Source organism: Tenrec ecaudatus, chromosome 17, assembly GCF_050624435.1.
Source record: "Tenrec ecaudatus isolate mTenEca1 chromosome 17, mTenEca1.hap1, whole genome shotgun sequence".
NCBI lineage: Eukaryota > Metazoa > Chordata > Mammalia > Afrosoricida > Tenrecidae > Tenrec > Tenrec ecaudatus.
The window spans coordinates 55,065,751-55,075,849 of record NC_134546.1 but is presented as its reverse complement, the minus strand read 5'-3'; the positions used below and the strand labels follow the sequence as shown (position 1 = coordinate 55,075,849).

At 56.8% G+C, this 10,099-nt stretch overlaps 1 protein-coding gene and 1 pseudogene across 1 annotated transcript; both read right to left on the bottom strand.

The window, feature by feature from the left end:
• Nucleotides 1-821: 821 nt before the first annotated feature.
• Nucleotides 822-2,108, bottom strand: RPP25 (ribonuclease P/MRP subunit p25). Its single transcript, XM_075535772.1, has one exon. The coding sequence runs from the start codon at nucleotides 1,956-1,958 to the stop codon at nucleotides 1,359-1,361; it is 600 nt and encodes a 199-aa protein (XP_075391887.1). The 5' UTR covers nucleotides 1,959-2,108; the 3' UTR covers nucleotides 822-1,358.
• A 3,585-nt stretch (nucleotides 2,109-5,693) lies between these two features.
• LOC142430840 (farnesyl pyrophosphate synthase pseudogene) lies at nucleotides 5,694-6,758 on the bottom strand (annotated as a pseudogene).
• Between the last annotated feature and the right edge of the window lie 3,341 nt (nucleotides 6,759-10,099).

Below are 10,099 nucleotides of genomic sequence, written 5' to 3'. Positions count from 1 at the left end.
CGTGAGGGTGGGGGTCTGCTGATGAGATGCTGGGGACATGTACCCACCCGACTCAGCAGAGCTCTTCCAGAAATGCCCTTCTCCCTCCCCGCCCACCCCGAGCTGACTTGGAGTTGGGCAGAAAGGCTTATGAGCCTGTTATCTCTCAGCAGTCAGCTGTGCTGGGCTGCAGGCGGCAGCTTATCAGAAAGCCTGCAGTGATTCACAGTCCACATCCCAGCGTCTCTGCTGAATAGTAATTTCCAGCCGTGGATTTGTGCTCAATCTAGCTTCCTCCCTTCCCCCAAGGGTGTGCTGTCCTTTCTCTGACCTAGAGAGAGAGCCATGAAGGGGAGAGCCCGCCCATGGGAACTGGGTACTTTGAGCCAGTTTACAGGGTAAGGCTTGGTGAGCTGGTGGAAGACTACAGACCTATGGACACATCGCCCCCCTCCCCAATCACCACCACGGGCTGCCATTCTTGGGAAGGACAGCCTCCCCCAATCCTACACCCTTGCGGGGAGGGTGCACCAGGGAACTCATGCCTTCTCCTCCCAGAAAAAGCTATTCCCTTTCTTTAGTGGTGGCTTACAGAGGGATGCAGGACCCCTGAGGCCAGGGCAGGAAGAGCTAGGGAAGGGGGTGGGAAGCCAGGAATTGGGCCCTGTGCTCCTGGCACCTTTCCAAGGCTGCTCAGCCTTTGTGTCTGATCCTGAAGACTCCAAGGAGACCAGGCCCGAGGGATTGAGTCGCCAGGGGGCAGGCCCAAGTGGGTGATGAGGCAAAAAATCCCGGGACAGTGCTGTTTTGTGTTTGTTTTATTTGAAGCAAGAGTCCAGCTGTGGGGCTCAGGGGACAAGTCGTGGGGAGTTCTGTGCTGGGTCCCTCCCTCTGGGCCAACTTGGGAAGGGGTGCATGTCCCTGGCTCCTTGATTTCAGGATGTTCCTTGAGGCAAACTGTGTCCTGGAGGGGGCCGGAAGAGGAGGGTCCCAGAGCACCACAAGGCTCCGCTCTGAAAGTTTCTTAGCCCTTGCCCTCTGCTGCCAAAGGAGGGGGCGACTCCAAGGACTTTCTAGGAACTAAATCTCAGTTCGCTCCTCAATGCCCGGCGCCCTTAACCTCTCAGCGCAGCGTGCGAGGCCCCAGCGTTCAGCTGCCCACCAGCCCCTCTCCAAGTCCTAGTACGCTCCAGAAAAGTTGAGAGTCTTGAGTCTTCTGGCAGCAGAGGGGAGGGGCAACCACTGCACGATGCTCCCCTGGAGTGGTTGAGGGGTGGAGGGGTCCTCTCCTCCCACTCTGTGGGCTTCTTTGTCGCCTTGGGGATGCATGCTGCCAGTCTGAGGGGCTGTGCCCAACATGTAGCGCGAGCCTGGAGTCCTCACGCAGTTTGGTCCTCCTCCGAAGCCCCCGGCTCCAGTTGTGACCGCTTTGCGGAGCTTTCTCCAGTTGCGGGGTCCCCTCGGCTCCTCTTGGGTGTGGGCGTGGCTGACGGGGACGAGGGACTGGGGTGTGAGTCCGGGGGCTGGTAGCCAGGTTGGCGTGGATCCAGCGCGTCCTTGGAAAGTAGGATGGCGAGGGCGGGCACATTTTTGAGCACGCTCAGGCTGGCGGGCGACCCTCCCTCCGGGCGGTCGGGCGCGGGCCCGGGCGGGAAGCTCTCCCACACCTCGCGCACGCTCCGGTAGCGCAGCCGCGTGACCTGGTGCAGGCCCGACAAGCGGCGCTTGAGGATCTCCACACACGTGACGGTCTTGGTGGTGGCCCGGCCGCAGCCGCTGAAGACGATGGCGCGCGTGGCCGGCTGCGCCATGCGGGCGGTGGCGAAGGCCAGCAGGTTCCGGATCTTGCTGCCCTCCTTGACCCGCATGAGCACGGCGCCCGGCGCCAGGTCGGCGAAGGGGCCGGAGCCCGGTCCGCCCCCCTCGGCCCCGCCACCCGCCGACGCCTCCTCGGAGCGCACCTTACGGAAGTTCTCCATGCGCCGTCGCCGTCGCCTGGACCGTGGGACGCAGACTTCGCCATGGGGCGCCTCAGCCCCGGGGCTGCATGATCGCCGTCGCACCCGCCGGGGCGAGGTCGACGTGGAGGGCCGGCCCGGGACCGCACGACCCGCAGAGCCCTACTTCTCGCGGGCGCTCGCGGTTCCACTCTGCGCTCTCAGTGCCCAGCGCTCCGCGCGCCGGGAACGGGCAGGGAGGCCCCGCCCCGGCCCCGCCCCCGACTCGGCCGGCCCCGCCTCCGTCCCAGCCTCTCCAGCCTCTGCGACCCAGTTCGGGGTCCGCAGCTACGCAGGAGCAGGGCCGCACCGCGCGGGGGGCGCAGTGGCTGTGCCAGCGGGCGACTGGAGAGGCGAAGTGCCGCTCCAACAGCCATCAGCTCTTCCCCAGCCAACCCGCATGCAGCATACACGTAAAATCCGCTGGCGCTGCAAACTCCGCTCCCAGCCAGCTCCCAGACCCTGCCCTATTCCCTTGGGAAGTTGCCTGGAGTCCTCCTCTCCCCGCCCCAGGAAGGGATTTCGGCGCGGTCTGGAGGGAGGCCCTGCCCGCTCCCGCTCCCCAGCGGTTCGCCTCCCGCCTCGCTCCGCCTCGCAGGCCGGCTTCCTGGCCTCAAGGACAGCCGCTGCTCTGTATGCACGGTGCGGGGAGCGCTGGCGGGCTCCCGCGCCACTGGGCGAGTCCCCTCGAACCGCTCTGTCGCCGTCGGCGTGGCCGGGGTTCTGCAGCGGCGGTCGGACCCCGAGGTCTCTGCCTGGCGACGCCTGACCTGGTCTAGGGGCTCCGGGACCTCCCTGCTCCCCCGGGAGGGGGAACGAGCCTATGGGCCAGGCAATTCCACTGGTGAACGGGGAAGAGGACCGGGAAATCCCTTGTCGAGGGGGCTCCGCTGCGCCCACCCTCGTCCGAGATCCTTGCCCGAGCGGACAGCGTTTCTTGCTGAAGTGGATCCCTGTTCCGCTCCAGTGAAAGCCGTTGTTCGTCCTCCTTGGTCACCGCCCGTAAATTCAACGGGGTCCCTTTTGATGGCAGTGAAAGAAAGGTTGATCTTTCTCCGGCAGAGCCGGTTGGTGCTGACCATGTCGTTAGCAATCAGAAATCATTTTGCCTCCTTGGGAGTCCCTTTTTCAAGAGGGGTCTGGGTGAGGTAGGTTTGGGGAGAGAGAAGGTGGGTCCAATATGAAGCTAGTGGAAGACCCTCTCTTGAAACCCCACGCGACCTCGCCCGGTGAGATAAGCGGATGGAGAGGGGAGAGGTTGAGGCTGAAGGACTGCTTGGAGGTTTGGGGTGGGGGGGAGCTTGAGCAGGAGCTGGACCCACCCCCGAATTGCTGGAGTTGGACTTGATCCTTCCTACCTCCTTCCCACACTGGCTTAAGGGAGCGGCGCGGGCCCAGTCTGGGTGCGTCGCGGTGACACCTGAGCGCGCCCTTTGAGTTGGGAGAGCCCGGGTTAGGCGTGACGGTGTCTTTTGAAGTAGGGCGCTGTCCTCGGAAGAGGTCGCTGGACACCCTTCTTTTTCAACCTCCAGTAACGTCGAATTCTCGGTCCTGATGTTCAGGACCCGGGGCTGACCCCATCAGCACCCCATCAGCCACCCCCGGTGGCTGGAGCTGTGCAGGACCCGTGCGCACGCACGCACGCACGCCATCCAGGGTAGCTGCTCCGCGCCACCTGGGACCTCCCGGACCCCGGAGCTGGCCTTGTCCCAGCCCTGGGAGAAGCCATACGAGCCCCAGGCCGGACACCCTGCAGCGCGAGGCGGGGCGCGGGAACTCACGGAGCAGACTGGTTGGAGGACTAGCGAGCCTGGGGGGTGCGCGGGGGCGCGGGTGATGCAGGCCCAAGCGAACCCTCCCTGGGAGATGAAGGCTAACCCCCAACCAAACGCACTGCCATCGAGCTGATTGCGACTCAGAGCGCCCACGTACAGGACCCAGACTGCGAGTCTGCCTCGTCTTTATCCCTCAGAGAGGCTGGGGGAGTCGAACCGCTAGGGTTGACGCTGGGTGAGATGGAGCTTCTCGGAGTCCGCAGAGAGAGTTCTCCCTGGCACAGCCTTCCCGCCACCTCCTCCCCCGCGCTCCCAGAAGTGCTCCGAAAGCACAGGCAGCCCCTCCCGCGGGTCCCCTCGCTTCCCGGTTCCCTCGGCAGCACTTAAAATGTAAATGCACATGGTGATTAGCTGCGGGGTCGCTAATTACAGCTGAAGCTATTCATTAAACTGTCAGCTCGCTTCGCAGCCCGCCGGCTGCGCGCTCTTGCGGGCCTCGGGAGGCAGAGGGCTGGGATGTAGGGTGGGGGTTAGCGTTGAATAAGCAAGCGTCTGGAGCTAGGCTGGAGGGTGTGGGGAGTGGGGCGGAGGGGGGGCCACAAGTGAAGGGGTGGAGTGAACTGGGGCTGTCTGGAAGGGGAGCCGAAACGCTGGGGAGGGGGGCACTATGGGGAACCACATTGGCGGCTCATTATGCGGGGGTCAGAATGAAGGACGGCTGGCCAACTGTCTCCGGGTTCAGCGGAGAAAGCCAAGCAATAGGACTACAACGATATTTATTTTATTTTTTAGCCATCTGTTTCTGTGTTTCTAGATGTCAATGTATTTTAAAATGTATTGTGGAGAAATCCATATAATCAAAACAAATGAAACAAAAAGCTTGCCATTTTAAAGCCTACCATTCGGTGACATTGGTTTCTGCGTGTTATGATACGCGGCGCCACTGCCCATTTCCAAAGGGCACCAGTAAACCCACTAACCTGTGAGCAGTGACTCCCACACCTGCCTCCCCATTAAGACTGATAAACGTTGGCCTCGTGTATTTCATATGTAAATAGAATCATGAATATTTGCCCTTGTGTGGCTGATGCTCCCCCTACAGAACAGTCTACTCTGTCCCACAGTTTCCTTATGCGTCAAAACGGGCTCAGTGGGTTGTGTTTGCCTTGTAATATTTTCTCTTTTTTGTTTTTGCCTTGTAATATTTTCAAGGTACATCCATATCCTATCGGAATCTCACTTCTCTTGGTGGGTGAATCAGTCATTCCATGTACATACTTTTGTTTACTCCTCTGTTGAAAGGCCCTGGTGTTATTTCTATATGGATGGAAGGTGTGCTGCTAAAATAGCTCAAGGAAACTGCACACTGGGCTCTGAGACAGGACCTCCTGTTTATGAGGCCTCTTTTAGCAAACAAGTACTAAAGATGAATACAGATGAAGGGCAGGCTCTTGGAACAGCCTATGTAAGTGAGAGACTGACCCTGAAGCCTGCATTAACTTCTTTCTGCCTCTGTGTGACCTTAGGCAATTTACCACGCCGCCTTGACTTCCTCATCTGTGAAATGGGAGGAGTGATAGCAGTCTGGATCACAGAGTGGTTCAGAGATGGAAAGACTTGTAACACTCTTGGGACTTTGTAACTTCTCAGGAAAGGTTGATTTGTTATTTTTCATGTATTATTTGTGGGATGAAAATGAGTAAAAATAAAAATAAGGGAGATGAGGGTAAAGCAAGCCCCTGAAGGGGAAGCTGTGGCCATAGAATGTTCCTAATTTGTTAGGGAATGGTGAACAGCAACTTAGATTCAACTCACTCTCCGAAGAGCCGGAGCCTAGTCAGTGTGGCAGTGCCTCTGCTCTGTGGCAGGCTCTTCTCTCTCTCTTTCTCTCTCAAACAATAATTTATTGAGACCTCCCCTTCTTGTCCTCCCAGATTCCAGGTCACTTTTCCCACTTGTAGATCTTGTGTGCCTGCCCCCAGGACTGCAGGGGGGGGGGGCAGCAGGCAGCATACTGCTGGCTCCAGGACAATTCTTAGGCTGCTGCTCGAATTGGCTTCCTTGTAATGCTTGAACACAGCCGGCAGCTCCATCTCTTCGTACATTGCCTTCACCTGTGCCACCTTCTCTGTCTCCTTCTGCCCATAATTCTCCATCAGGACCCGGCCTGTTGGCCCGTGGCAGGCACTGAACCACCAGCCCGATGCATCAGTTGCCCTGGATGTCAGTGCCAATCTTGCGCGGCTCACTGGGGTAACTAAAGAGGTCCCAGGTTATCCCCTGCATCTGAAAGAGCTCGCCTGTCTCCAGCAGGATCCTCTTGGGATTGGCATGCTCTGTCTTCCCATCAATGCCCACCATGGACATGGCAGCAGCTACAGGGAGGCAAACGGAGTAGAAAGTAGTCTTGTCCTTGACCATGGATGTGTACATCTTTTCGGTGAACCTGCCAAGATCCACGTTGCCCTGGGGGCGGGCAGTGATGAGGTCCAGGGTCTGTCCCATCTCCGCCTGACAGGAACCCTCAGGGAGAGCTCGAGCAGGTCCAGGTAACAGGACTGCTCCCGGCAGTGGGGCTTCAGCAGGCAGCAGATACAGGAATCCAGCAGCATGACACCCTTGATGGCATCCAAACCTCTGCCTGGCTTCCCAAATCAGCAAAGCTGCCCCTGGCAGGTGAGGGGTGGATCTATTATGTCCTCCAATACCAGGAGGAAACCTTGTAGCATCTCAACACACCAGTCCATGGTCAAGACCCACTGCAGACCGTCAGCATCCTGCTTCCTGGGCTCCCCCAGCTCCTGCAACACAGCCAGCATCCTCAAACCTGGGTTTATCTTGCCTCCAAGGTCACTGTGCTCCAGGATCTTCTTGAGTCAGTATCTCCCATCTCTGGGTGTTCCAGCTCATCCTCGGCCAGCACTTTGAGAAGGTGGGAGAAATGCTGAAGGAAATACGGCTTTTCTTGGGCACGAGCATCTGCTTTCTGGCCTCCATTCATTCTGTTCCAGGATTCTGCTTCTTGCTTGCTCCTGGAAGGGGTCTTTTGGACCTTCATAGAAGTACATCCCACCCCTTATAGACAAGTCTCCTCTCACTTGGGGCATGTCCTGAGACAATGAAGGTTTCCTCTGTCTTTGGTAGAGCCCCTAAAGCTATAGGTCCTAGTCTCAAGGGGACCTGCACCCACGCAAGTGGAACCAGAAACCCAGTTCTGTGGTCCGAGGACTTCTGGGTAGCTCTACTGGAAGTTAGAGGACCAGAGAGAAGCCAGTTTATCAGGCACCCAGCTTTGAAAGAGATGCCCTCACAGGTCTATTCTCTGAGTGAATCTTAACCATCTTACTTCTCAAGAAGGTAGCCTTATTGTTGGGCCCATGTCAAGACTGAAGCCCAGAGAGGTTAAGTAACCTGCCCAGTGTAGCATAGCAGGAAAGCAGCAACCACGGATATTTGAGCCCAGACAATCCGCGTCTTTAAGATCTCAGCTCAGTACAAGAGGAACGCTTTCCCATGCCTTGAGCTTCCCAGTCAAGGTATGGGTTGGCTTTGGGGACAGAAGGGAATGGAGAAGCTGTATTAGTTATCTGCAGCTATTGCTGCTTAACAAATTATCCCACATTATTCCAAAAGAGCAGCCGCTTAAAACAACAAACAATTACAAGGGGCTTCAAAAAGTTCATGAAGAAATAGAATCAAAGGATAATGGCACTTCCTGAAGCCCCTTTGTATTTCTGAGGGGTGGAGTCACAAGGGCAGCTTGTCGGGGGTGGTTCTTGCCCAGGGTCTCTCTTGAGGTTGCTGCCCAGATGCTGACTGGGCTGCAATCATCTGAAGGCCTAACTGGGCCTGCGGGATCTGGTTCCCAAGCTCCCTGAAATGTCTATGGGCCTCTCCGTGGTTCTGTTCAGTCATGACAGACAGGCGTCCAAAAGACAATATGAGAACAAGCAAATGGTCCAGTTCCATCACCATTTCCACTTGATTCTAGTCCTTGGAAGGGATCCAAGCCCACACTACGGGGGAGGGAAAGTAGGCTTTCTTATACGTTGCATTGTGTCCTCTCAAAACGTGTGTTGCAATTCTATGCCTGTGCTAGTGGATGGAATCCCATTTGGGAATAGGGTTTCTGTTGTTCACCAGGCTGTCCCACACCGTGCAATAAGAACTTGGTTCTTAATAAAAAGGAAGTGAGTTTGACCTGGAATTAAGTATTGTTCCATGGGTTTGAACCAATCCATTCTGAGAGATCAAAAGAGCAAGGGTGGTGCAGAAGCAGGGCCTAGGGAACTGGACGGTGGAAGACAGATGCCAGACCACACGAGGAGTATAGACAGCAGAGGAATACACAGAAGATGGGAGCAGCCTCACGGAATTTGTAGGCAACTCAAAGCCACAATGGGAGGAGAATGTGTGACTGGGCAGCAAATTGAGGAGGAGGAGGAAGCAGGCTTTAACACCCTGAAACAGATGTGGGAAGAGCACTGACCTGGGATCCAGAACTGGGCTGATTTCCCAGCATGCAGCCAGCCAATGTTCACTAAAGGAATGCAAGCATGACAACTTTTCGAGGATGGTTTGCAAGTCTTTAAAGATGGTTTGCAAGTCTTTAGTCCTGGGCATCCCAGCAGTCATGGTCTTATAGGACTTTCCCGAAGGTGGAGTGGGATTATGGGTGTGTGACCCAACACCGCTGGGCCAGTCACAAGGAGCTCTGGTGACACTGGCCAAGCACTAGGCTGCTCATCAAAAGGTCAGTGGTTTAAGTCCGCCAGCTGCTCCTATGGGGCAGGTTGACCCTGTCCTCCAGGGTCACTATGAGTTGGAATTGACTTGGTAACAGATAAATGACACCAACACCTCAGGACTGGCACCTCTCCTGTCCCTCTGCTCTGAGTTCCAGGCCCTGCTCAGAGAGTACTTTCCCATCTCTCCTGGGCCAACCTGTTCACAAAGCCCCACCTCCAGTCCTTGCTGTTCCCCTTGAACCAGATATAACATGACTCAGGATTCCCTCCGCCAACCCTGTCTCTAACCCTCAGGCCACTCCTCCTGTGCAGGCTCTGGAAGTCAGGGTTTGCACTGCAGATCCAGTGAGTACTGCCACTTGGGGACAAGAGCCATTAATCTTCCATGAAATTCAATTGCTTTCCTAGCTGACGGGCCAAGTCACCTGAGTCCTGGAAGGAGGAGGTGGCGGCAGGAGGGCTGTGTGGGGCCTAGAATGGAAGAGCCTAGGGATCTAGGGGAGGAAGAGGGAAAGCCAAAACAGGCGTGGGAGGCCTTCCACTTCTCCCCAAGAGTCCAATGTCTCCGCTTCCCACCAGCCCCCATCTGCCTTCCAGACTCCCTTCCAGACTCCAGCAGCAAGTAGAAACCACTCACCTGAGAATTCCCAGAAAAGCTCCTGTCCCCCAAAAGGTCTCCCAAGAGCCTGCTGTGATGCCTGAAAGCTTTCCTGATTGGGTCCCAGATTTGGATCATGGTTCTGAAGATGAGGTCATCTTCTTGAGCTCACTCAAACCCAAGGGGAGAATTGGTCACACATGGACGGAAGAATTGGGCTGTCGGAGAGCCTTGGGGTGGGTGGTGGGAGCAAGGTACAGAGCTGATCCTGTAAGGGAGTGAATTGGTCTGTACATCCTGATGTACAGACATTGCTCTGAACCTTTGACATGTCACTCAGGGACTGCCACAAGCATTTCACCAGTCCGGTCGAGTCCAAGCTCAGGTCACACAGACTGGGCACGGAGCCTCTGTTCTTACTCATGACACGAGACACCCTGCAGGAAGAAGGGGGCAGCAGGACAGAAAGCTAAGGCCTCCCAGGGATCCACGGTGAACGCTCTGAAAGTGCAGGGTGGTGTGTTCTGTTCTGCCGAGTGTTGGCTGGCAGTGAGAGCCGTCTGCTCTTTCCACTTTGAACCTGGGGCAGAGCGAGGCTGATTGGTTTCCGTCGTCCCAGCGTCCCATCATCACCAGCCTTCCCTGGGACACCTGGTTTTGCCCAATGTGCCCCCATCGAAAACTCAGTAGCCGCGAAGTGGATCGGCGACAAGTATGGCCTCTGGAGCCCAACCACCTGCCTGGGCTCCCAGCTTGCCACTTGCTAGTTCTTGTCAAGCCATGACATCTCCCTGTGCTCCAGCCTCGTCTCATTTCCATCGTGCAACGGAAATGTTCCCTGTCTCAGAGTATCCGCTCAGTGCCTCCACAGGGCTGTCACCCGTTCTCAGAGACAGCCTAAAGCCTCTGCTCAGGAGTGACTCCACTGTCCATCACAGTCGGGAGGCTTGGCTGAAACCTGTTCAGCATCGGAGCAGCAGATGGGGGTCGGGGGCTGCACGG

Coding starts and splice junctions, on each gene's coding strand:
- RPP25 (XM_075535772.1), bottom strand. CDS start 1,958: ATGGAGAACTTCCGTAAGGTGCGCTCCGAGGAGGCGTCGGCGGGTGGC.